The 25,636-nt window shown below is 45.5% G+C and overlaps 1 protein-coding gene across 2 annotated transcripts in view; it reads left to right on the top strand.

The window, feature by feature from the left end:
* LAMC2 (laminin subunit gamma 2) overlaps nt 1-25,636 on the top strand; it is a 50,406-nt gene that overhangs the window by 19,935 nt on the left and 4,835 nt on the right. For both annotated transcript variants that reach the window (XM_082226649.1, XM_082226650.1), the window contains exons 3-21: nt 111-246; nt 346-438; nt 2,750-2,886; nt 4,060-4,179; nt 6,365-6,554; nt 7,642-7,751; nt 8,520-8,741; nt 10,167-10,337; nt 11,822-12,025; nt 12,215-12,351; nt 14,299-14,455; nt 16,649-16,854; nt 17,232-17,311; nt 18,287-18,424; nt 21,272-21,416; nt 21,711-21,860; nt 22,097-22,211; nt 23,889-24,088; nt 25,463-25,621. In XM_082226649.1, the coding sequence (XP_082082775.1) occupies nt 111-246; nt 346-438; nt 2,750-2,886; nt 4,060-4,179; nt 6,365-6,554; nt 7,642-7,751; nt 8,520-8,741; nt 10,167-10,337; nt 11,822-12,025; nt 12,215-12,351; nt 14,299-14,455; nt 16,649-16,854; nt 17,232-17,311; nt 18,287-18,424; nt 21,272-21,416; nt 21,711-21,860; nt 22,097-22,211; nt 23,889-24,088; nt 25,463-25,621 (2,870 nt within the window). The remainder of the gene's footprint in view (nt 1-110; nt 247-345; nt 439-2,749; nt 2,887-4,059; nt 4,180-6,364; nt 6,555-7,641; nt 7,752-8,519; nt 8,742-10,166; nt 10,338-11,821; nt 12,026-12,214; nt 12,352-14,298; nt 14,456-16,648; nt 16,855-17,231; nt 17,312-18,286; nt 18,425-21,271; nt 21,417-21,710; nt 21,861-22,096; nt 22,212-23,888; nt 24,089-25,462; nt 25,622-25,636) is intronic.

Genomic DNA, 25,636 nt, shown 5'->3' with positions numbered 1-25,636 from the left:
GAATGACTACTGCAGCAACTCTCCTTGAGTTTCCTTGGAATAGCTATAAACCTGATGAGAGAATCATAAATATTGACCCCATTGCTGTCTCTACTACTCCTTCTTCACAGGTTCTTTCAGTGTACAGTGTGATAACCAGGGACGGTGCCACTGCAAACCTGGTGTGACAGGTGATAAATGTGACCGATGCCAGCACAATTTCCATTCCTTCTCAGAATCTGGCTGCAGAGCTGCTGGGCAAATACAGTAAGTGCTGTCGGGTCGGTGGAGCTGTTTGTTGCTGGCTAATGTGTTCCAATGAGGAGTGCGGAGCTTCATTTGAAAATGGTCCTTTGATTTTCTCAGGAATTGTGATTGTGATCCAGCTGGCAGCACGGGCCAGTGCGTTTCAGGACGTTGCATCTGCAAGGCAGCTGTTGAAGGAGAGCGATGTAGCAGGTGCGTGCACAAAGATTGCGTGGCTACCGGTAAATGTTTTCATGGTGCTCAGAGTTGTCATGATCAAGGAATCCACTTGGTAGCTCAAGTTGCTCTTTCACTTAGCATACAAACCCAACAGAAATGTAGCTTTCTCTCTGACTCAGAAATGGAGGCTATGTGGATTGAGTTCAGCGTGCAAGCATGGAATGTGGAATCTAGTGCCAGTGTTTTGGATACTGAGAACTTCAGTTTCCGCTGAGAAAGCAATGTGTCTTCTGTTATATTTGGAAATGTAGGTCTGGTTGGCCAGAACAGAGCTTCAGAAGCCAGGAAGGGGGCTTTCAGTCAATGCACAGCTATACAACTTTCAGCCTTCATCCTTGCACTCCCCCATCCTCCTGCCTCTTCTGCCCACTTAACCCCAATCTCCATTCCATTCGTATTATTCCTTCCATTTCATTCTTGCCTTTTGCTGTGTGGTGGTTCAAACTTTTTATTTATTTATTTTTGCATTTGTATGAGTTGCTTTGGTGTGTTTGGGGTGTTAAGGGAGCGGTAGTACCTCTGGTGGAGGATACGTCACGCTCCTTCTGGGATACTTGGTCCCCCTGTGATTCCCAGCCTGCACTCACCTCTCACCTGTGGCTTCTAGAAGCTATCAGCATGCATCAGGAACAACTTTGACTGACCAGCTAAACCAGGTGAGGGTAGGTTTGGTCCTGCTCATACCAAAACCACAGGCACTAGACACGCTGACCAGAGGGGAAAGCAAACCCAATCTAAGCCTATTACATAGCCAGTTCAGTGCATGATGGGCTAGTAAAACAGGCTGACTTTGCAATGTGGGCACTGCTCTGTCATTAGTTGTGGTAGTGATGATGACTGGAATTTTCTGTGCTAATCTGGATAGCAGCATAGCATACCCTCCAACATTTCTTTGATGAAAATAGGGACGTCCCATTCCATAATGATAATTTTAATATTTATACCCCACACATCTTACAGGACTGCCCCAGCCATTCTGGGCAGTTTTCAATATATATAAAACATTAAATGTTAAAAAAACCCATCCCTATACAGGACTGCCTTTATGAATCTTGGGGGTCGGATAATTCCACACCCTCCAACATTTCCCCAATGAAAATAGGGACATTCTAAGGGAAAGCAGGACATTCCAGGATCAAATCAGAAACTAAGACAGCTTCTCTAAATCAGGGACGTCCCTGGAAAATTGGGACACTTGAAGGGTCTGGCATAGTGGTACCCCACAATGGGCCACTGACAAATAATTAATGGAAAGTAAAAAAGCGTAACACTTTTATTTCTGATTCGATGGCAGCCCTGACTCACGTCACTGTTTGAGTCCATGCTGAGGCCAAAATGGCATGTGCACAAGTTGCACTGAGCTCAGCACATCACAGATCCACACCTTACATTAAAAAGCACATCCAGCCCACATTTAAATCTCATGACACCCCACAAAGAATCCTGTGAACTGCAGTTTGTTGCTGAGCATTATAGCTCTGTGTGGGAAACTACAGTTCCTCAGATGCGTTTGGGGAAGTAATGTACTTTAACAGTGTGGGTGGCGCTGTGGTCTAAACCACTGAGCCTCTTGGGCTTGCTGATCAGAAGGTCAGTTCAAATCCCTGTGACGGGGTGAGCTCCCATTGCTCAGTCACAGCCCACCTAGCAGTTTGAAAGCACGTCAAAGTGCAAGTAGATAAATAGGTACCGCTGCAATGGGAAGGTAAAGGCGTTTCCGTGTGCTCTGATTTCTGTCATGATGTTCGGTTGCACCAGAAGTGGTTTAGTCATACTGGCCACATGACCCAGAAAACTGTCTGTGGACAAACGCCAGCTCCCTTAGCCTGAAAGCAAGATGAGCGCCACAACCCCATAGTCGCCTTTGACTGGATTTAACCAACCAGGGGTCCTTAACCTTTTTTACTTTAACTATGTGTTTGATGTGCTTTAAATGAATAGTGTGTATCTCCTCTCAAATCCACATTTTCACCAGATTATAGCACAGGCTAGAATCCTGTTTCTGTGCCTTCTGGAGCAGTTACCTCGGTGCCTTTGTGTGTGTGGTGAGTGCCAGTCATTCTGTCATGAAGTCATCACTTCAACAAGAATGGTAGCACAGGATTTGTAGTAATGGCTGACATCAGAGCCATCAAGTTTTTACTGGCTGGAGGATGCAGCTATCCTGTCACAGCAGATAAAGCAGAGGTATCCGGATTGGAAATTCAGTATGTCAGCTTTCTGTGTGTGAATATGAATGCACAAGAGAATAATTGTGTGGTGTGTTAATTTATCTCTTGCACAGTTGCAAGCAGGGCTATTACAACCTAGATGCAGGAAACCCAGAGGGCTGTTCTCAATGCTTCTGTCATGGGCACTCAACAGCATGTTCCAGCGCAGAAAATTATAGCATCCATAAAATCACCTCCACCTTTGAGCAAGGTAAAAAACTTCACTAGGGTTGCCTTTTCTCTATTTCATGATCAATACACTTGGTGTTGCACTGAACTTTCAATTTTACATTTTCTATTGATGCAGGGAAACATTAGCTGCCTCCATTACCAGACTGAAGTTTGTTTGCTGGTGATGAGGTTTGCCAAACGGAGAAGCAAAGCAATAGGACTAAACAATCGCTTTATTTCTTAAAATCAGCAGCATAATATTATGTCAGTTACATGATCTGGGAATACTTGGGTGATAGTTATGCAAAATACCTAAGAAAGTGGTTCCACTTATATTCTTTCTGAACCAGCAAAGCAGCTGGGAAATGGCAAAGGAGCTGAATCAGTGATGAAGTCATAATGTAAAGGAAGAAGACGGAATGCAAAAATACTTAGCACTGGCCTTGGGTCAAAATTGCTAACTTTGTTCCAGTTTATACAATCAGAAAGTTTAGAATAGCTTTTCTAGGATCAGAAGAGTTTAAGGAGATGCAGCTGGAATGACAGAAACATTACTTAGCATGGTGGCTGCACAGCTTTCTCTTGTCCTCCAATGACCATCTTTGGTCAAACAGGTGGTGGAGGTTTCTGATGCAGTATAGAAACATGTTGGCACAGATGATAATCAGTGTTTGCACATAATGGACAATGCTGGCTCTGGCACACTACCTTCATCTCTCTAGAAAACTGTTGTGTTTCTCCAGCTCTGGAATGCACATTGCAGCTGTAGAGTGCGTGTCAGAAATGCCCCACCCCAAAGTATTGCAGATAGAAAAGGAGCATATTGGGGAGGAGGCTAGGTTGATTCTCCACCCCCACCCCAACATGCTAGTTTTCTAGGTGTGGGGGAGGTTTCTTTTCATGGGTCAATATTCAAGTGCTCAGCACTCTCACCAGCATCTTGAAGTACTTGCTACAGCCCAGAAAGCTTTACCGCCTGATTCTACTTACTGTTAAAATGGGTCCTGTGACCTTTTGTGATACAGTGCCTTCCTAAGCATATGACATCACTAGTCTGTCATGAGCTTGGAGACATGGCATATCCTTCCTTTGGACCGTGTAATATGAAAAGAGCTGTTTGTTGCTTCTTTCCTCCAGTCACATTTCCTGAATCGTTGGGTATGGTTTGATTTCCAGCTCATTTTAATTAGCTGTTGGTTTCCTTGTATTCCAGGTGATGAAGGTTGGCAAGCTCAAGGAAATGGGTCTCCTTTGCAGCTCCAGTGGTCTTCACATTATAAAGAAGTTTATGTGGCAGCAAGAAGGCCAGATCCCATCTATTTCATGGCTCCAGGTGTGTGTTTCCATATCCCGTGCTGAACAGGAGCAGCCACAAGGACCATTGAACTTCACTATTTATTTGCCAGTATTATCAAATGTCTCACATATTGACACCTGTTGGTCCACTTACACGCAGAAATCCTAGTACAGATTCTTGCTGGCTTGTAGACAATTCTAACACTCAAGTTAGAACAGGAATTGCTCTTAATTCTGGATAATTTCCTTCTGCCCCATTTTAAATGTGTGTTGAAAGTGTGCTTACAAGACTAGGTTGAATTTCCAGAAAACGTGGCATGGTTTTGGGTAGGCAACCTAAGGCCTGTGGGCCGGATGCGGCCCAATCGCCTTCTCAGTCTGACCCACAGACGGTCTGGGAATCAGCATGTTTTTGCATGAGTAGAATGTGTCCTTTTATTTAAAATGCATCTCTGGGTTACTTGTGGGGCATAGGAATTGGTTCTTTTCCCCCCTTCAAAATATATCTGAGCGATGGTGGACCAGCCCACAGCTGAAAAAGGTTGCTGACCCCTGCAATAGATCCATTCATTATATCCTACCCCCACCCACAAATCCTGAAATCCATGGCTGGAATGTCACTTTCCTCATGTCTAGAACCATGGAATTGTAGATGACCCAAGGGTCATCTAGTCCAACCCCCTGCAATGCGGGAATCTCAGCTAGAGCATCCCTGACAGATGGCCATCCATCCTCTGCTAAAAAACCTCCAAAGATGGAGAGGATGGAGAGTCCACCACCTCTCGTGGGAGTCTGTTCCACTGCCAAACAGCTCTTACTGTCAGTAAGTGTTTCCGAATATTCAGAATCTCCTTTCTTGTTCTTTGAAGCCATTCCCTCGAGTCCTACCCTCCAGAGCAGAAGAAAACAAGCATGCTCCTTTCTCCATGTGACAGCCCTTAAGATATGGCTATCATATCTCAGTCTCCTCTTTTCCAAGCTAAACATACCCAGCTCCTTCAAGCACTCCACATAAAGCTATGTTTCCAGATCCTAGATAATCTTGGTCACCCTCCCCTGCACACGTTCCAGCTTGTCAACATCCTTCTTAAATTGTGGTGCCCAGAACTGGACACAGTATTCCAAGTGTGGTCTGACTAAGGTAGAATAGTGGTACTGTGCATCTGGTTCTTCCTGTCTAAGTGCGGAGCCTGACATTTCTCCCTATGGAAATTCATTTTGTTAGCTTGGGCCTGGTCTCCAATCTGTTAAAGTAATTTTGAATGCAGATTCTGTCTTCTGTGCCATTAGCTACCCGGCCCCCCAGTTTGGTGTCATCTGCAAATTTGATGAGAATATCTACAAGAAAACAATACCCAAAAAGATGTCTATAGCATCCTTAAAATGGATACAATTAAGGAGTATGGGAAAGCAAAGATGACCTTCTCAAAACAGAAATAATAAATCTTCAAAATGCACCTAAGTGTGCACTGAATCATTTTGGTTGATATGAGCTACTTTGAAAGATTTTTATCTGATAAGTGGAATTCAAATTAAATAAATAAGCAAGCATTTAACCATAAAATTAGAGCCCACTGCCAGCCACATGTTTTTTCTTTTTTCATTTTATTTTCAAATATTTACAGGCTACCCGTCTGAGTTCAATTCATGAATGGTGATTCACATAATAAAGATTCAGTACACTATCCACAATACATAATATACAAACACAATATAATTCTGCAACAATCCCCCAAATTAGAAAACCAACATTAATTTTAAAAATCCATATGCAGTCCATGATACAAAGCAAACTTTTCATAGCAAAACAATTAAAGGAAACACATCTCAGCCTTCATAGCAGTCAGTCACATGAAACCCACCTGAAACAGGTCTTTCAAAGCTTTTGGAAAGATTTGGAGTGTGTTAGCCTTCTGGTAGTCAGATGAGAATGAGTTCCAGAGCTGTGGGGCCACCATAGAAAAGGCCCTTCCACTTGTGTCATCCACAATGACCTTAGTTGAGAGCAAATTTTGAAGCACTCCATTGTTAGTCTTCATGTTCAAGCAGGCTGATATCAATGGGATTTAGGTCATAGGTATTGATGGGGTCCTTTGAAATTCTCCTTCTATACTGAAGGCTAGTTCTGTCAAATCAAGGTCAACAGTGGTACAGGTCACATTTGGATTTTACTTGCAAATGCCACACTTTGACCTTGTGTTTCTTTTGTGTGTATTTTGTAGCCAGGTTCCTTGGGAACCATCAACTGAGCTACGGCCAAGAGCTGTCTTTTGATTATCGTGTGAACCGACCTGGACGTCACCCTTCACAGCATGATGTAATATTGGAAGGAGCTGGTTTAAGAATCACTGCCCCACTCATGCCTAATGGAAAGATGTTGCCTTGTAAAGCCAGCAGGACCTATACATTCAGGTAAAATGCTTAGGACGTAAGAGAACACTCATATGTCAAACCCTCCAGTGCAACTCAAAGCAATGATAGACAAGTTTTCCTCAAAAGCAGCTTGCCCTCCGCTACCAATCTGCAACGGGCAACTTCTGGAGATTTGCACATGCATCCTTAGACCATGCTCTCAGTTCACACAAAGTAGAGTTGAGGCCCTCAGTTCCTAACCAGTGCCTGACATGAACTGAATGTGTACCTTGTACATGTCCCAGAATCCTCTTCGATGGGCAGTAAGTTGTCAGCACAGAAAGTGTTCCAAGAAGATGGAAAGTTTGAAAACTGCTGGCTTTGGCTATTGCTTACCCAGGAGGATCTAGTTGCTGTCCTTCAAGTCATGAAAATAACATCAGCAAAGCCCAGTTAAGCTCCCTGAATCAGAGAAGTTGCCTACATCAATTCCTGGTCCATAAACCCACTTTATTTCTTTTTAACTTCAGTTGTCTTTAATCACTTTTATTGTGATGGATTCACCTCATGAGCCCTCTCAGTGGAAGCCTTGCACAAGGAGTCTTGCTTGCGCAACAGTGCTTCTCCCCCTTGTGCCCCCTGCATCCCCTGAAATTAGCGCAAGGGGGGGTCAGGAGAACCCCCAGAACAGCATTCTTCTGTCTGGCAAAGTGGAATACTTGCGCAGACAGGACTGGAAGAGTGTGATGTTGAATTCCAGCCATTGTTGCTCACGTTGCAACATGTTCTGATGGTAAAAAATATCATTAAGGAAACACAAGTTGCGCCCTGGGGTTACTGAAGAAAGCACTGTTTGTCAAGACCTAAATGCTGAATTTTGTATTTGCTTTTGATTTCACTGAATCTTGGAGTAAACTGAATTTTATGCTCCTGTCCATATTCTGTGCTTCCTTGGTCACAGAGTGTTCTTGTTTTTCCATCTGATTTGCAGTTCTGGCCTTTCCCTTTGATCAGCAGTTCAACAGCAGTGTGCTGCAATCTTCCATGGGTCTAAAAATTCACTCCGAGTTGCATTTTGTTCACAAGTATGGTGGTGCAGTGACTGCTCATATAACTTCTCGTGTCTTTCACCACCTCCTGCACTCAGGTTGGATGAGCACCCAAGCAGCAACTGGAGCCCTAGGCTGAGCGGCAAAGAGTATCGCCAGTTAATTGGGAACCTGACAGCTCTTCGGATCAGAGCCACTTATGGAGACAGTGAGTTGGGCATAGGATAGTGAAATCTGGGCTAAAGAATGGGTCATATACATTTCTTCTAATTATTTATTACTTAACTGTTTCTGTCTTCTCTTATAAACCCTATTTTATAGTTGTTTCCTCTTTGCAGGTAAATTGCATTTCTGTGAAAGATCAAAGGTAGCCACTCGAGTGCCTGATGGGGGGGGGGGCTGTCCTGCAGCCAGGGGTGGGGCAATCCACACGTGGGGGGGGGGCAAGCTTCTCCTGTGCTTGGAGCCTCTCCGCCGCCTCCCCCTCAGCTGTAGGGCGGCTGAGGGAGAGGCAGTAGGCAGCGGCAAGTCCCATGCTGCCATTTCAGGCAGCGTGGAACCTGCAAGCACCAAAGCCTCCACGTCACTCCTAAAAAGTTCCATGAGCCCATTTTTTATTTTTTTATTTTAAACTCATTTTGTCAACCCCCCTCAGTGATGACACCCAGGGTGGACCCCACCCTCCACACCCCCTTCCCCCACCACTGCATAGGGAGGGGGGGCAATGGAATATCTGATTCCAAGACCGTCAGCAAACTACAGTTCCCAGGATGCTTTTCAGGAAGCACTGATGGATAAATTGATATAAAACAAATGTACCATGGTAGCTTAGATGTGCCCCACATCCGCTCCCAAATGTCAGCTCTGTTCTGATTTAGACATGATCCAGTTGAGATACTGGGATAGGTGGTATTTTATTATGTTGTGTTCTTGGGGATATTCACTATAATGTTCTTCCTTTTTTCTTTTTGCTCAGGCACAGGGTACCTCAGTAATGTCTTTCTGGATTCGGCACAGCCAACCTCTGGCACTCCAGCATCCTGGGTGGAGCAGTGTGTCTGTCCAGTTGGCTACCAGGGGCAGTTCTGTGAGAAATGTGCCCCAGGGTACAAGAGAGAGGATCCTGCTGGACTCAGTGCTCTCGGCAACTGTGTGCTCTGCAGCTGCCAGGGAGGAGGAATCTGTGACCCAGGTACTGGTAGGATCAACCACAGTCAAAGAGCCTATTATTGTGGGCAAACAGATTGTTTATTTATTTGTTTGGGCAACAAGCAGGTCTCTAATCTAAAAACCAAGTAGCTCACTTAGGGCCATTTTACACGGTGATCCAGCTACGGATCTTGTTCATGTGACGGAAGAATGGGCATGAGAAGCCCCTTCTCCCACTTCATGTACAAAGTAATGTTTTGCTGGGATGGCACATGTGGATATGCATGCAGTCATTCAGGATGTACGTAGTGCCTATGTTGTTGCTAACTCGTGTGCACATGGGGGGAGGTGTGTGATGGATTGTGTTGCATAGGTCGGATCCCCACCAGGATGGTGTATGAGAAAACCCTCAGAGTCCTGAGAATCTCAGTTGACTTCTGAAGATTTCAGAAAGGAAATTCAGTCCATCATGTCTTGAAGTCAACTCTGCATTGAGAGTTCCTGGTAAAATCTCAGCAGACATAGTCCTGGGGGGGATTTGGGTTGATATTTGTTGGGATGGAGGTCACCTTCAGGCATTGGAGGAACACAGCAAGGGAAATGCTTTCCCGGGCTTACATCCCGTGCTGCTGCTGCTGCAATGTCTAAAGGCCCACCGCCACAGGAGGAGGGCCACAGAGATACAGGTCTCTGCCTCTCTACCACTGCCTGGCCCAGATTGGATGCAGTGGGTAATATCTAGTGTTAATCACACTTAGACCCATTGAAACCAGCAGTCTTAAGTCACACCCATTTATTTCAATAGCTCCGATACTGACAAATCATAGAATTGTACAGTTGGGAGGGGTCTCAGGGGTCATCTAGTCCAACCCCTTTAATGTAGGAAACTCGGCTAATGCATCCCTGACAGATGGCCATCCAGCCTCTGCTTAGACACCTCCAAGGAAGGAGAGTCCACCACCTTCCAAGCTTGGCAGGGGGTTGGACTCGATGGCCCTTGTGGTCTCTTCCAACTCTACGATTCTATGATTCTATGAGTCCATTCCACTGCTGAACAGCTCTTACTGCCAGAAAGTTCTTCCTGATGTTTAGTCAGAATCTCCTTTCTTGTAACTTGATGCCATTGGTTCAAGTCCTACCTTCCAGAGTAGCGGGAAACAAATATTCCCTGCTCATGCTGTAATGTCTATACGGCATAATGCAAAGAACTGAATTTAAGGTTGGAGGAATGAGGAACTGAAATTGACAGATCTTGCACACCAACTTCTACTTTAATGTTCCCCCTTTCCCCACAGAATCTTTACTTTACTGTCATATTTTCAAACATTTATTTACGCAAATGAAACAAACCTTAAAGCCAGGACTCTCAGGGGTCTAATGCAAGGTGTGCAAAGAGCCTCAGGCAATGGGAAACATATATTGTGAAGCTCCACTTCACTCCAGCTGCTCCTTTTCTCTTTCTTCCTCCATCCAGGAGAATGCTATTCTGGAGATGAAAGCAGTGCCACCTGCCCAACTGGTTTTTACAGCTTCCCCTGGAGCCCACAGAGCTGCCAGCCATGCCCGTGCCAAGGTGGCCAAGGCTGTTCGGTGCTGCCAGGGACACAGGAAGTCATCTGCAGTCATTGCCTTCCAGGAGCCGGAGGTAATGCCCATATTCGGATGGTTAACCAGACTGCATGTTCTTCTTTCTGAGGCCAACTTTTCTTTCCCTAAGGAATGACAGGAGCATAGCAAAAGCTGTGTTGTGTGCACTGTGTGTCCCGGGGATAAAACGCTCGTGACAGACACAGATTTGTGAACCTGAATCTCCACCACTCGTGCAAAAATCTGCAGGGGTAAGATGGGATGCGGGAGAGGGGCATTTAACTCTTTTCTGCACTCCCCTTGTCCACCCAGCCCCTCCCCATCCGGATTCCCAGCTGCATGCTTGAAGAAAGGCGTTCAGCTGGGTGCTGGGATTGCAAGGGAAGAGCTATGTGGGGGATAATCGTTAAGCTTCCTTTACCCCACCACCCACCACTTCTTTCCTTCAAATTGCACTTCCCACCACCACTTTTTCAATATTCTGTGGAGACTTGGATTTCTAGGCCCAGGTCCTCGCTATGCCTGTGCTGTACCGTTTCAGAGAACATGTAGGGCAGACTTCCTCAACCTCGCCCTACACCTCCCATGATCCCTAGCTAGCAGGACCCGTGGTCAGGGATGCTGGGAATTGTAGTCTCAAAACATCTGGAGGGCCGAGGTTGAGGAAGCCTGATGTAGGGGATCATGATTAAATGCACTGCAATGAAGAAAAATAATGGAGAACAGAGGGAAGAGTTTTTTGCCAAAATGGGGGTGGGAATGCACCCGTATACTATCCACTCACATATAAAATTAGCATTGAAGGGAGAAGACTAGATTATAACATTTGCCCTGACATCTGTTTTTCAGTGTGGAAGGAATGCTTTCGCATGTAGGCACATTAGCCATGTGAACTCACAGCAAGGCACATTAGCCATGTGAACTCACTATCTGTAGTCTCGGTGGTACAGCACCAACACAGGCAGACCTTGACTCAGGCAGGGAAAGAGAAGGACCATAATGAAATCCACATTCCCCACCTCCTGATTCTCATCAAATTTAGTCATTGTCAGTGGGCCTGAGCTCTAGGCAGCTAGACTGAAGATGAACCAGGATTTGCACCAGGGTACTATAGTCCAGGGATAAAGTCAGAAGTCAGGCCCAGAGAGTTAGGGCTCCTCCAGACTGGTGCATTTTTGAATGTGGCATCACATGGATACAATAAAAGTACACACGAGGAAGCTTTGTACTGGAGCATCCACGCATTATTCAACTTTATAAGTTATTATGTGGTGCTTAATGTAACGGCATCATTGCTGCCTGGAAGGCCTCTCTTGCATTATAGCACAACTAAACCAGGAGAAACCTCCCCCCCCCCCGTGCCATTTGTGGTACTTGCAACAATTTTTGTGGACAGTTCATAAATGGATTGTGGAAATTAGGGGTGGAGCAGGACTGTAGGCGCCCTATGCTCAGGATTGCCAGCATCATGTTCAGAGGCAGTTCGTGCATTGCTTGTTCAAGGCATCATTTGCTTGTCCTTCTTCTTCCCTTTCTTCTCAGGCTCTCACTGTGAGCTTTGTACCAATGGCTATTTTGGCGACCCCTTGGGTCAGAACGGCCCGGCACGTCCCTGCCAACCATGCCAGTGTAGCAGTGTTGACCCAAATGCTTCTGGGATTTGCAACCACTTGACAGGAGAGTGCAAGTGCAAGGACGGATTCTTTGGAAATCCTTTATCCATCAACCCAGCAGAGAAATGCCGAGGTATACATCATCATCTCATGCAAGTCAATGCTGGCTTCAAGGGCATCATTGTTACCAGCAATGCACACCCAAATAATTTTATAAGAATTTGAACCAAACTGGGTTTGGAAAATATGAGAGATAATATGCATTTTGAGATACATTATGTTTATCCCCTCCTGACCTTATGCTTTTTCTTCCTCTACGCAGCTTGCAATTGCAATTCTGCGAGTTCTGAGCCTTCACGGTGCCACAGTGATGGGAGCTGCATTTGCAAGCCAGGGTTCGAAGGGCGGAGCTGCGAACACACTCGTTGCCCAGCCTGCTACAACCAAGTGAAGACTCAGGTTGGCTTTTCCCTCTTGCACTTTCGTTACCAAAGACTAAAGCTATCAATTGTGTACGAAATGTCCCTAGCCAACACCCTGCTCTCTGCTTTGTTATATGGGTGGCGAACAACCAGGATTGTTAATGCAAAACCTCCCACTGGAGATGGGGGAGAAATTTAGTTTGGTTCACATTTTAATGTGAGCCTATCTAATTCCAAAACAATATGCAAACCAAAACAAAGCTATGCTTTGAAACTCACATTGCTCCGAATTTCTCAATGCAGTTTTCCAACCAAAAATATGCGCTAAGGGAAAGTGTGCATAAAACCGCATAAGTACAGTGGTGCCTCGCAAGACGAAATTAATTCGTTCCGCAAGTTTTTTCTTCTTGCGAGTTTTTCGTCTTGCGAAGCACGGTTTCCCATAGGAATGCATTGAAAATCAATTAATGCGTTCCTATGGAAACCGCTTGCCAGGCTGGCGGTGCGGAGAAGGGCTTTTCTCCCCACCGCAAGCCTTCAGGACAGGTACGGGAACAGAGGGGAAGGGGCGCAGCGCTTCTCCTCTGTTCCCGGGGCTTGCGGTGGGAGGAGGGTTTTTCCTCCCCACCGCCAACATTCAGAACAGCATTCTGAATGTTGGCGGTGGGAAGGAAAACCCTCCTCCCACCGCAAGTCTTCAGGACAGCCATCCGAAGGCTGGCGCGGGGAGAAGGGCTTTCCGCCCCACCGCCAGCCTTCGGAGGAGCCTTCCGAAGCCTGGCGGCGGGAGGAGGTCTTTCCGCCCCACCGCCAGGCTTTGGAGCAGGCTTCCGAAGGCTGGCGGCGGGAGAAGGTCTTTCCGCCCCACCGCCAGCCTTCGGAGCAGCCTTCCAAAGGCTGGCGGTGGGGCAGAGAGCCCTCCTCCCGCCGCCAGCCTTCGGAGCATCCTTCCGAAGGCTGGCGGCGGGAGGAGGTCTTTCCGCCCCACCGCCAGGCTTTGGAGCAGGCTTCCGAAGGCTGGCGGTGGGAGGAGGTCTCTCCGCCCCACCGCCAGCCTTTGGAGGAGGTCCGAGTACAGTGGGGAAGACGCGCTGCGCTTCCCCGCTGTCCCGGAGATTTCTCTATGGGCTTTCGTCTTGCGAAGGGAGCCCATAGGGAAATTCGTTTTGCGAAGCGCCTCCAAAACGGAAAACCCTTTCGTCTAGCGGGTTTTCCATCTTGCGAGGCGTTCGTCTTGCGGGGTACCACTGTAGTGAAAATAACTTTTAAAATGGGGGCCTTGCAAACAGTGTAATCTGCTGCCTGATTAATTGAGGGCATCTGCAATGAATTGTGTTATGTTTTACTGGAACTAATTAATCTCAAAAAGGTTAGGAATCAGAAAAGAAAAATAAATAAAGCTCCTTCTATTTTCTTCCTGGAGAATGGTCTGAAAGCACAAATGCTAAACGCCCTGAGACCTCTGGGTATAGAGCGGTATATAAATTAATTTAATCAATAAATATAAATATAAATTTGTTATTGTTTAGTCGTGTCCGACTCTTTGTGACCCCATGGACCAGAGCATGCCAGGCACTCCTGTCTTCCAATGCCTCCCGCAGTTTGGTCAAACATAAATATAAATATATAAATAAGCCAGCCAGTCAGCCAGCAAACAAGCAGGTCTGTCCCAGTAAACGTCTTGGATGGGATTCTCCTAGGAATTGCATGTAAATTATTTCAACCCTTTGGAGGAACAGCAGAGCACAAATGCAATAAAAATATTTAAGATGACATCTAGGTAGTAACTTCTTTTAAATTATTATTATAACCTGATAACATTAAAATATTAATTATTTAGAACTGGAAGCTTCTTAGGCACCTGATTTGAATCTTCCAGACTGCATATTTTTGAAGACTCTGGAGCTGCTAGCCAAGTCTTTGCATGCCTTGTATTCATGTCTTTCCATTCCTCGCTCACAGAGTTCTCCTACCTTGTTTCCAGGTAGACCAGTACCTCCAGCAACTGCAGGGCCTTGAAGTGCTGGTCTCTCAGGTTCTTACTGGTGGAGAGTCAAGAGATAACGCAGAGCTAGAGAGGAAAATGAGGGAGGCAGAGGAGATGCTCCAGCAAGTCCTGAGGGAGGCCCAGAGCTTACAAGGTAACTTGAGTCTTTCGAGATCCCTCTGGAATGTGACATACCCTCCAACTTTTCTCTGATGAAAGTAGGAACGTCCCATTCCATAATGATAATTTTACTGTTTAAACCCCACACATCTTACTGGGCAGATTCCAACATATATAAAAATATAATAAAACATTATACATTAAAAAAAACTTCCCTATACAGGGCTGCCTTCAGTCGCCTCGGGCGTGGGATAACTCCATACCCTCCAGCATTTCTCCAGTGAAAATAGGAACATCCTAAGGAAAAGTGGGACATTCCAGGATCAAATCGGAAACTGGGACAGCTTCTCTAAATCAGGGATGTCCCTGGAAAATAGGGGCACTTGGAAGGTTTGATGCAATTATAAGAGAACTGAGGAAGAAAAGTGGCTGAGTGCAGCCACAGAGGTTTAAATAGATGTTTATTTTCCCCCATTTGAATCAATGGTATTTGACAATGCTTAATTTTGGTTCAATCATGTCCACACACAAAAACATCAGTACAGTGGTACCTCTGGTTACAAACTTAATTCGTTCCGGAGGTCCATTCTTAACCTGAAACCGTTCTTAACCTGAGGTACCACTAATGGGGCCTCCCACTGTTGCTGCGCCGCCACCGCACAATTTCTGTTCTCATCCTGGGGCAAAGTTCTTAACCCGAGGTACTACTTCTGGGTTAGTGGAGTCTGTAATCCAAAGTTTTTGTAACCTGAGGTACCACTGTATCTAGAAAAAGTTCTTAAAAGCAAAATGTTAGCGCACAACCCTCTTGAACACACAATATATCATAGAATCATAGAATCATAGAGTTGGAATAGACCACAAGGGCCATCGAGTCCAACCCCCTGCCAAGCAGGAAACACCATCAGAGCACTCCTGACATATGGTTGTCAAGCCTCTGCTTAAAGACCTCCAAAGGAGGAGACTCCACCACACTCCTTGGCAGCAAATTCCACTGTCGAACAGCTCTTACTGTCAGGAAGTTCTTCCGAATGTTTAGGTGGAATCTTCTTTCTTGTAGTTTGGATCCATTGCTCCGTGTCCGCTTCTCTGGAGCAGCAGAAAACAACCTTTCTCCCTCCTCTATGTGACATCCTTTTATATATTTGAACATGGCTATCATATCACCCCTTAACCTCCTCTTCTCCAGGCTAAACATGCCCAGCTCCCTTAGCCGTTCCTCATAAGGCATCGTTTCCAGGCCTTTGACCATTTTGGTTGCCCTCCTCTGGACACGTTCCAGTTTGTCAGTGTCCTTCTTGAACTGTGGTGCCCAGAACTGGACACAGTACTCCAGGTGAGGTCTGACCAGAGCAGAATACAGTGGCACTATTACTTCCCTTGATCTAGATGCTATACTCCTATTGATGCAGCCCAGAATTGCATTGGCCTTTTTATGAAAGCTTTATTTTTCTATCTCCTGGGACTTAATTCTTTTAGAAGGGAGAAAAAGGAGGACTGCCAGTGGTATAAAAGTGTTCTAAAATGTGATGATTTTGTGAATGTGTGTATTCCCCATCCCTTTAAATTGGTGGTGCTTGGCTTTCAACCAGAGACCTCCTGCATTCAGAGCACATGCTATGCCACTGAGCTGTGTACACCCGCCCACTGACTCTGCAACCAGTGCACTCCCTCTTCTTGTGAGTGAAGGCATGTACATATGTTAGTCACAATCCACGCCCACCTGTAGTTTATTGAGAAACACAGCATTTTGATGCATCCCCTCCCCCAAAAACCCCCCAACTTTGATCCAATTTAAAAATGTTAGCCTTGCAAAGACATACCGTATATGCCCCCTCTCTGCCCAGTGATATAGGCAGACAGCAGCTTGGAAACACATACTGATGCATACAATGAGTGGCTCGTGTGTGTTGCAATGTAGACAGGAGTGCAGCTACTTTGCTGCATCTTAAGCCAGTCATATGTACACAGCCTTGGTCTTTCCCCTAAATTCATGATTCATGTCATAACGTTAAGCAGGTTTCCATGTCTGTGTCCATTCTCTCCCCTGCTTCTGACTACTTAGTGTGGCAGAACTGAGAATATTCAGATGAACTCTCCTCTTCTCAGTGGGGATCTCCCCCAGATTGTATGAATTTTTTCTCTGTTTGTCCACCACCAACCATGCGCCCATTTATGTTGCATTCTCCAGCCTAATGTCAAACATTATCCTTTCTTCATGTCCAAGCTTCTGACAGGTCCTTGGGGAGCCGCCTGTCCAAGATGAAAGTTCAAGAGTCCACCTACCGCACCCGGCTGGAGGAGATTACGGAGACTGCCAACAGTTTGCAGTCTTTGGGTGGTCAGTACCAGAGCCAGGCAGAAAATGCCAGGAAGCTTGTTGCAAGAGCTCGCTTGGATTTGGAGCAGAGCAAGGCAAAGATGGGAAGCGTGGCAAGTATCTGCGTTCTGAAAAACTGTCTTGTGCATTATTATCATTTGCCAGTGAAATGCCTAGCAAAGGGTGTGAGGTGCAATGTATCATATGTCTATGGGACACACTGCATACCCCTTTCGAATTCCTACCAGCACTGCTCTGGCCTGCCAATGCCAGGGGTCTGGAGACAGAGAGAAGAAATTACAGAGAATGAGTAAAAACACTTTGAGGTGCACTATTTTGTGACTGGTGGAGCTGAGAGGCTTTTAGCTCTCTGGTGGGCCCTGAGGGTGGAAAGCCTAAGAACCCATGGGCTATACTGTAATCATAGTGTAATCATAGGATCCTCTGCTTCTTGGAAGCACACATTGATATTTCTCTCTCCCCCATGCAGATTATTCCATCTTTAGACCTCCCTGGAGGGTCAAACCAATTTTTAATCCTGGCACAAGAAGCCATGAAGTTGGCAAACAGGTGAGTTGATAATAATCTTCATTAGGCTGCTCCTAACATACTTTCTGTCACTGGGCTTGGTGTTGAAAACATCAAGACCTAACATTTTAAAAAAGGAGCAGTAATTTTATAACAGTGAAGTGCAGATATGGTTACCAACTTGTCTTTGCCTTTAGACAAGGAAACTACTCCAATTTCCAGGGGTCTCCTGTGAAGGTAGTTTTAGGGTCCTTGTAGCTGCTAGTTCAGGGACGCGGGTGGCGCTGTGGGTAAATGCCTCAGCGCCTAGGGCTTGCCGATCGAAAGGTCGGCGGTTCGAATCCCCGCGGCGGGGTGCGCTCCCGTTGCTCGGTCCCAGCACCTGCCAACCTAGCAGTTCGAAAGCACCCCCGGGTGCAAGTAGATAAATTAGGGAGATGGGCGCACAACCCTAGAGTCTGTCAAGACTGGCCCGTACGGGCAGGGGTACCTTTTAGCTGCTAGTTCATTCCCATTGGTGATGGCTCTCGAATGCCAGACATTGAATTTCTGATGGAAGTGGCATTGTTTTAACATATGTTAATCCGCAACTGCCAATTTCTATGACCACAGCACGCAAGGGACATGAGCCTGTTTCAGACATAAGAAAACAAACCACGGGTTCCCAGGAAATGGTGGTTTGTTTAAGACTGGAAGCAAAAGCTTGCAAGCGTGAAAGAGAGGAAGGGGAGGGAAGAGGCAAAGCCAAAGCTTCCTGTCGTTTACATAGTAGGAAACACAGGTAGCTACAGTTGTGAAGAGGATTTGGGAAGCTGATTTCACACACACAACTCTGCTTGTGGGTCTTGGGATCCAAGCCCTTGGAACCCTGCTCCTGGGATTGAGCAGGCTATAAAAACTTCTCCAAGTAGCTAACTATAATGCTGTATCATGTTATTTAGGTTAGAGACAAGGTGGGGTGCTGGCTGTGAATAATCCTTTCCTCCCTTTCCCATATGGTCTCTTTTTGCCTTCTAGGCACATGCAGCTGGCAGATACTATCCAGCTAGCAGCCAGGGCAGCGGCAGAAGCCTCAGAGCAGGCACTGGGAGTGCTGCAGTCATCTGTGAGTGGAGGAGACATCCTGGTGAACTCTGTGCCAGGGCTCCACAAAAAGTACGTCCAACTGTGCTGCTTTGAATGCCTTTTCAGTGCAGGGAATGTTCCCTTTCTCTTCTCGGTTGACTTCATGTCCCATCATCATTATTTCATGATATTATTATCATGATTGCTAAAAGCATTTTGAAATAGGACTGGAGCTTTTCCTGGGATAAGGAAAACCCAGGTCATTTAATGTGGATAATAAGCTTCCTGTACCTCTTTTAATTCTCCGTGGTTCTCCAAAAAGGAGCGCATGAGAAAATCTGGATTGAGGGTGAAAGTTAATGGAGAATTAATAGTGGTACAGGAAGCTTACTGTTGACATTAAGTGACAGTATTGATGAGGGCTTAAGCATTTCCTAGTCCATTGTTCTCTGACTGGGGTGCAATTCTTACCATAAATTGACCATTGTTGTCAGTAACACATAAGGGACAAGAGGATTTAAATGACAAGCTTGGAAAGTCCCCAATTCCTGGCTTGATTAAGATCCAAAAGGGGAATCCCAACAGGAAAAATGCTTAGTAGATTAAGAAAAGCACTTGCGTGAAAAGAATAGGCGAAACAAAGAAAACATTGAAGACAAGGGAGCGAGAGGTTAGTTAACAGGGGCTCCAAATCCTGTTTGGTGCATGTGATGCAGATGTAATGCAATTCCAAATTCAGAGCTGCTTACCACAATAATGTTTATCACAAGGTGCAAAATATGTTTACTACCAGGATGCATGTCTTAAAATAAAGGCCCACAAGATTGCAGATGGGAGTTGGAGCCTGGCAACGTCTGCAAGGCCACGTGTTCCCACCCCTGACGCAGAGACAGATTGCATCCCTCTGAGGGAGCCCTCTCATCAGGATGGTTGAGCTACCAGGTATCAGGCAGGTTCAGCATGAAGGATGCCTGTCACTGTACATCTGCTGAGCCCACGTCCAACTCCCAAGCAGTCTTCCCCAAACTGGCGCCCTCTGGAGGGCATCAGGTTGGCCAGGACCTCCTGGCTGCCTCTGCTTGGTTGCTTTCACTTCTTTTTTTATGCATATATTTTATTTTGATTACATATTACAAATACATATACATATTGCATATTCAAAAGAAAACTAGAGAAAAGAGAAAAAAAGAAAAACATAAAAAAACAAAATAAAAAACAAAAACCAAACATTTTCAGTTATACATCTTTACACCCTTTGGCTCGTCTCCCTGATTTGTAACTTGACTTCCCGCCTCCCTTAAATGGTTCCTAATAATTCATTACTTCTTGATGTCTGTTCAATTAATAAGTCTGTGGAGAGCATTCTAATTGCCAGTGGGATTTTTATCTACACTAAGCCAAGCAAAGCCCTGGGAACCTATTTTTTTCATGTAATTTATGAAAACATTCATAGGCTGCTTTCACTTCCTGTTCACCTCCTCTGAATGAGAAAACAGTGATAAGTGTGAGGGGCAGGAACCAGGAATCAGGGCAGGTGAATGGGCAGGGGTGGCAACAGATGAGGGGGTGCTTTTGGAGGCAGCTTGCCCAAGCCCCTCCTTGCCCCCACACACCTGGATCTGGTGAAAGGTGGCCGGGTGAGAGCAGGTTTTCCCTTCATCTTAATTGATTTCCAGTCTCAGCATTGGCCTTTGTCTCTGTCAGAGTAAATGGCAGCGATTGACTTTTATGGGAGAAAGTTCTGTAGTGTGGTTGGTGAAACTATAGTGGTGATGCTTCTGGGGAGCCCAGCTTGAATTGGGACTCAAGTTTGCTCTTTCCATCTATGCCGTGTCCTGCTCAGATTTCTGCTTCTTACAGATGCTGAAATGTGAGGGAATGTTATGGACAGACTTTTATAGAAAGAATATGACCACGAGGCATGATTATGAGCTCCCCATGGGACATATTACTGGTTATTTTGTGTGAACTAAGGGTACTGTGTTCGTTATCAACCTTTTATATGCTGTTAAGCTGAATATAGCAACCCTCCTTTCCCAGGAAAAAAAACTCCAAGAAAATGTGATCGAAATTTTCAGAGTTGGCAAAAACTAACAAACTAGATCTGATCAAGTCAACTGAATAATTCATGTCACAGAAAACCGGGTGTTTAAGACTGATGTTAAATCACGTCCCTTATTTTCATTATAATAACATATTATTTCATTTACCATACTTTTCATAATAATATATAATTATAGTAACACTTGCTATTAATATAGTGTGTTTTTAATATTCAAAGCTCCTCACAGACATATTTTTCGATAATTCTTTACAACAACTTTGCAAGGAGCTGAGGCATTTGAGGCCACTTTGTGAATTCATGGCTGAGTTGAGATTTGAACCAAGTGATTTGTGCTGAATTATGATGAAGAATAAACTATCAGATGCAGAAAAGACTCAAGTAGTATCTTACAATGGACTAACCTTGCATTGCCATGCACAAGAGTCTCTCCTTCGAACAGCAAAAGAGATCATGGAGGTTCCCCTCTGGCTTAGTGGGGCTCTCAGAATTAGAAGACAGTCAATGACTGGCTCCTGGCCCCCATGTGCGTCAGGAGAGCAAATAAATGCACACACCCCCGTTCCACCCTGCCCCCATTCTGTCCTTTTTGTGACGCATTGAGTGACATTTTGGGGTCACTTCCGGGTTCGGCGCATGCATGTTCACGGCTCTTTTGGATGCACGTTAATCAGTCATTGCCTGTCCTGGTTTATGAGAATCACAACATGCTTGGATGCCTTGGCCACAAATAATCATGGTAGATAGGAGAGCCCAAAAGCAGAACCACTTCCCTTTCTTGGGCTGCATTCATACATTAACTTGGTGATGTGGTCTACCCCTTGGAAAAAAGGAGTTTCACACTCCTAGGCTCAAAAGTTCTCTTCCCATTTCAGATATGATGAGGTAAAGTTGCTCTCAAGCAAACTGGAGGCTGACGCTGGCAAAGCTGCATCGGATGCTGACAGGGTCTACCAGAGTAGTCAGATGGTGCTTGACTCTCTGGCTCGCTTACCAAAGGCCGACACAAGCTTCTTTCAGGTGAGGGGTGTGTGTGTGTGCGTGTGTGTGTGTGCGTGTGCGCTCGTGCTCTCTCAACATGTGACCCTTCAGATGTTGGACTCCAACTCCCATCAGCCCCAGGCTGTGTGGCCAGTGATCAGGGATGATGGCAGCTGTAGTGCCAACAACTCTGGAAGGCCACCAGTTCCCCATCCCTTATTTCGTCAACAGTTGTTTGCACTTCTTAGATATGGGTGGTCTTGCTAGAGGTGGAGAGAGGCTGCTTTTTGTGACAGCTGTGAAGGGCTCTGAACCAAGTGATGCTTTTCTCAGGAGGAAGCCGGTCAGCTCCGGAAGAAAGCAGATTCCTTAACTGGCTTAGCGGGAATGTACATTGCAGAATACAAGCAGCTCCAAGGCAACACGGAGCGTTGGGAGGAAGAGATCAAAGAGCTCTTGCAAAAAGGACAGAACGACAGACTGGTAAAGTACATCCATATTGGGTAAAGGGCTCTGGGATCCCTGAAATCTTTAATCCATTCCTAGCCATTTATGGGTTTCTAGGCAAGTGTTATGGGCATGTTTTTATGGCATGTCTATTTCACTTAAGGAGTAGAAACAAACTAGTTTTTAATTAGTGTCCTTGAATAGAGGGCATTTTTATAGACCTGGGAGTGGGGCTGTATTTTCATGCTATTTATTTTGTTTGCTTGTTGCAGGTGTCTGTCCAACTGCTGTCTCGTGCCAACCTTGCCAAGAGTAAAGCTCAGCAGGCACTGAGTGCTGGCAATGCCACATTTGATGAAGTGGACAGCATCTTGAAGAATCTCAAGGGTGAGTTGCTTAACAACTGCTGGGTCTAGACCATTTGCAGGTGTGTTGTGGTGGCGGGTTTTCTGAGTAATGGGTGGCGAGTTCATTGAGGCCAGAAGAAACAATGACATCCATGTCCAGAGTTCAACATAAATAAAATTGAAATTTGCATCAAAACGGTTTTGCATGTAAATAGTGTAAACAAAGAGAATCCAATGGCTTTTTCCCCTTCATTTTGGCAGTTTGGTTCTTTTGGAAAAGGCTAGTGTAGTTTCAGATAGCGAAGTATAGGCAATCAAGGGGCAGCCAGGTTCTATAGGTAGGAGAACTTGGTCAGAAGCGGATTTAGGGGAGTGTGACCAGGTTGCCCACTGAGCCAAGAGGGCACCACAACAATGACGAACAATGGAAGGTAAGAGGCAGAGGGGTGACGGATTTTGGCACCACACAGGACACCACTGATGTTTTAAAGCCCAAAGTCTGCCACTGACTTAGTTAGAGGTCATGAAGGTGAGACTTCCAATATAAAGATGTGACACACTGATCTTCTTTTGCTGTCTGTTCCTGCACATTTTCAAATTCATGATTTGGAATTTCTTCCCTGAGACAATGTGGCTTCCCCAAATCTACTCTGGATGGTTGAGAGAACCCCCAGAACAGTGGAGGGTGGGGGAGGAGAGGGGAAATTGTTCCATATGGCAAGCATTGACAGAACAATCATCGTAGTGCAACATTGAATTTCCCCCACGAAAAGCTGTTTTATTTCAGTAAGAAAGGTGAGGCTGATTGTTGATTGTTAACAGATTTAAGGAAGCTTTTAATCTGCTGCAGCTTGCTGCCCTTAAATGTTGAAGTTGGATTTTAATTTTAGATTTAATTGCAGATTTTTTTCAGAGGCTTCCTGGGTTTTGTTTGGGTCTTTTTTTTTCCTTCTTTTTTTTTTTTTTTGGAAGCTGCCCTGAAGGTCCTTAGGCCTTTGCAAGGTATAAATATAATGAATAAGCTCCAGGGTAGGGATGAGGGAGATATTTGATTTTGTTTGCATTTTAATGAAAAGCCACTTAATTCTTACTTCTCAAACCAGTACACAGACTGAAACTCAGCAGTTCCCCCAAAATTGCACTTGTTTGAATTTTGCACTGCAGTTCTGCAACCAACCACTGTGTACAAAAATGAGTAAACAAAGTGTCGATTCAAGTGCATATATTTGTGAAAGTAATATACAAAATTGCTTTTCAAAAATACTAAAAAAAAGTTTATTAGGAGAAATTGTCCTAAAAGGCTGATGAATGTTCACAAGGATTTGCAAATTGCTGTGGAAATGTGGAGAGCTGAGCTTAAGATTGGAAAAATAAGAAACTAAAATTGACAAATTTGCCCATCCCTATTAGACGGTCACCTGCACTAAATCACAGAAGAAGAGGGTCGCATTGGCCACACAGTCTAATCCCAAATTTGATGCAGGAATTTCAGAGCTAGAGCATCCCCCAGAGCTGGCTGCCCAGCCTCTGCTTGAAAGGCCTCCATGTTCTCTGCCTTGCCCTGTTCTTGCTCCCTAATTCTCTACCTGGTACTTTAACCATAAGCTGTTGGAAGCTGGTCAGGACCCAGCTCAGTACTTTTGGCTCAGACCTCTCCTCTCTGCACTAACACGGCTCCTTATTCAGTTGGGTTCCTTCCCACCCTTTCTGCTTGCAGGGTTCGATCTTCAAGTAGGGAACAAGCGAAAAGAAGCTGAAGATGCCATGCAAAGGCTCCCGTTCATCAGCAGCCTGGTCACCAGAGCCAGTGAAAAGACAGGCATCGCAGAAGCAGCCCTGGGCACTGCAGCTACAGAAGCAGAGGCAGCCCTGAGAATGGCTGGGGAAGCAAAGGAGATTGCGGGGGACATCAGCCAGGTATGGGGGGGGGGACTGAAAGTGTGTTAGTTCCAGAGAACTACAGTGAAGATATAGAGGTGGGATCAAGGATACCTGGCTGGCAGCAGCCTGGTTTGGAATTGTTCACTCAGACTTGTATCCAACGTTTGCTGGAAGCTCCGGTTGGATAAAAGGTAAAGGTAAAGGGACCCCTGACCATTACATCCAGTCATGGCCAACTCTGGGGCTGCGGCGCTCATCTCGCTTTATTGGCCGAGGGAGCTGGCGTACAGCTTCTGGGTCATGCGGCCAGCACGACTCTGGCAAACCAGAGCAGCGCATAGAAACGCCATTTACCTTCCCGCTGGAGCGGTACCTATTTATCTACTTGCACTTTGACGTGCTGTCGAACTGCTAGGTTGGACAACATATTGTTATTCAAAACTATGTAAACTAAAATGCAGGGAGATATGCTGTGCATAGGGTTGCCACATGTCCGGACTCTCCCGGACATATCCGGAATACTGCAGTCAGCAGCAGTGTCCATATGGAAATCGGAAAAATGTTTGGGAAAATTCGGACGTATGGTAGCTGATTTCCCATAAAAATAGCTCAACAATTCTTCTGTCTGGATTTTCGCTGTTTGAAATATGGCAACCCTAGCTGTACACCATATGGCATTTCCACAGCACTTGGAGAATTCAAATTGCTACATGTACACTGTTATGCAGTAATTCTTACAACACAGAATCATAGAATCCTAGAGTTGGAAGAGACCACAAGGGCCATCGAGTCCAACCCCCTGTGAGGTAGGTTAGTGTGATGGGGTTTGACTGAGACCAGCTAGTAAGTTGCTGGCAGAGGACTCCTGGACTTTGCCTCCACAGTACCTTCCATCCTTAGCTGTAGCCCAGCTAGAGGTGGTTTGCAGGAGCTTGACTCTGATACTCTGTAGCATTATTATTGTTACTACTACTCAATAAGTCTCAAGACGATTTACAGAGAAGTAAAATATAAACATTACACAGACTACAACAGGGTTAGCCAATGTGGTGCTTTCTATATGTTTTTGGACTGCCAATCCTATCATCCCTGACCAGGCTAGCTGGAGCTGATGGGTACTACAGTCCAACATCTGGAAGGAGCCACATGGCTACATCTGCACCAGAATGTAATGAAATGTGATCATACATGACATGCCCCTCATTCCCCAGTACACAGACTGTAAGTACTGGTTGTATACACAGATACCTGTGGTTTTTTACCATCTACCTAATGCAGTTGCTCATTGTTTCTGCACCTCAAGCCACCAAGGCTTTTCCTTCACCTACCCGTAACTCCTGTCTTAGTTTTCTTTGCATTGCCACTGACTCTGACCTTATAATTGTGCGGTTGGCTGGCTTTGTTTTGCAGGAGATAGGAAGGCTGGCTATGGAAGCAAACAGGACAGCAGATGGAGTATTAGTCCTGGAGAAAGGAATCATTTCTTTGCGGGATGAGGCCAGACGTGTGGAGAGCGAGTTACAAAGGAAGGAGTTGGAGGTTGGCATGGATACAACCAGAGCTCAGGAAGTGAGTTTGCAGCTT

Source organism: Podarcis vaucheri (genome assembly GCF_965113315.1).
Source record: "Podarcis vaucheri genome assembly, chromosome: 6".
Classification (NCBI taxonomy): Eukaryota; Metazoa; Chordata; class Lepidosauria; order Squamata; family Lacertidae; genus Podarcis; species Podarcis vaucheri.
Note: the sequence above shows the minus strand (reverse complement) of the source record. Positions and strands in the feature narration are given on the sequence as shown.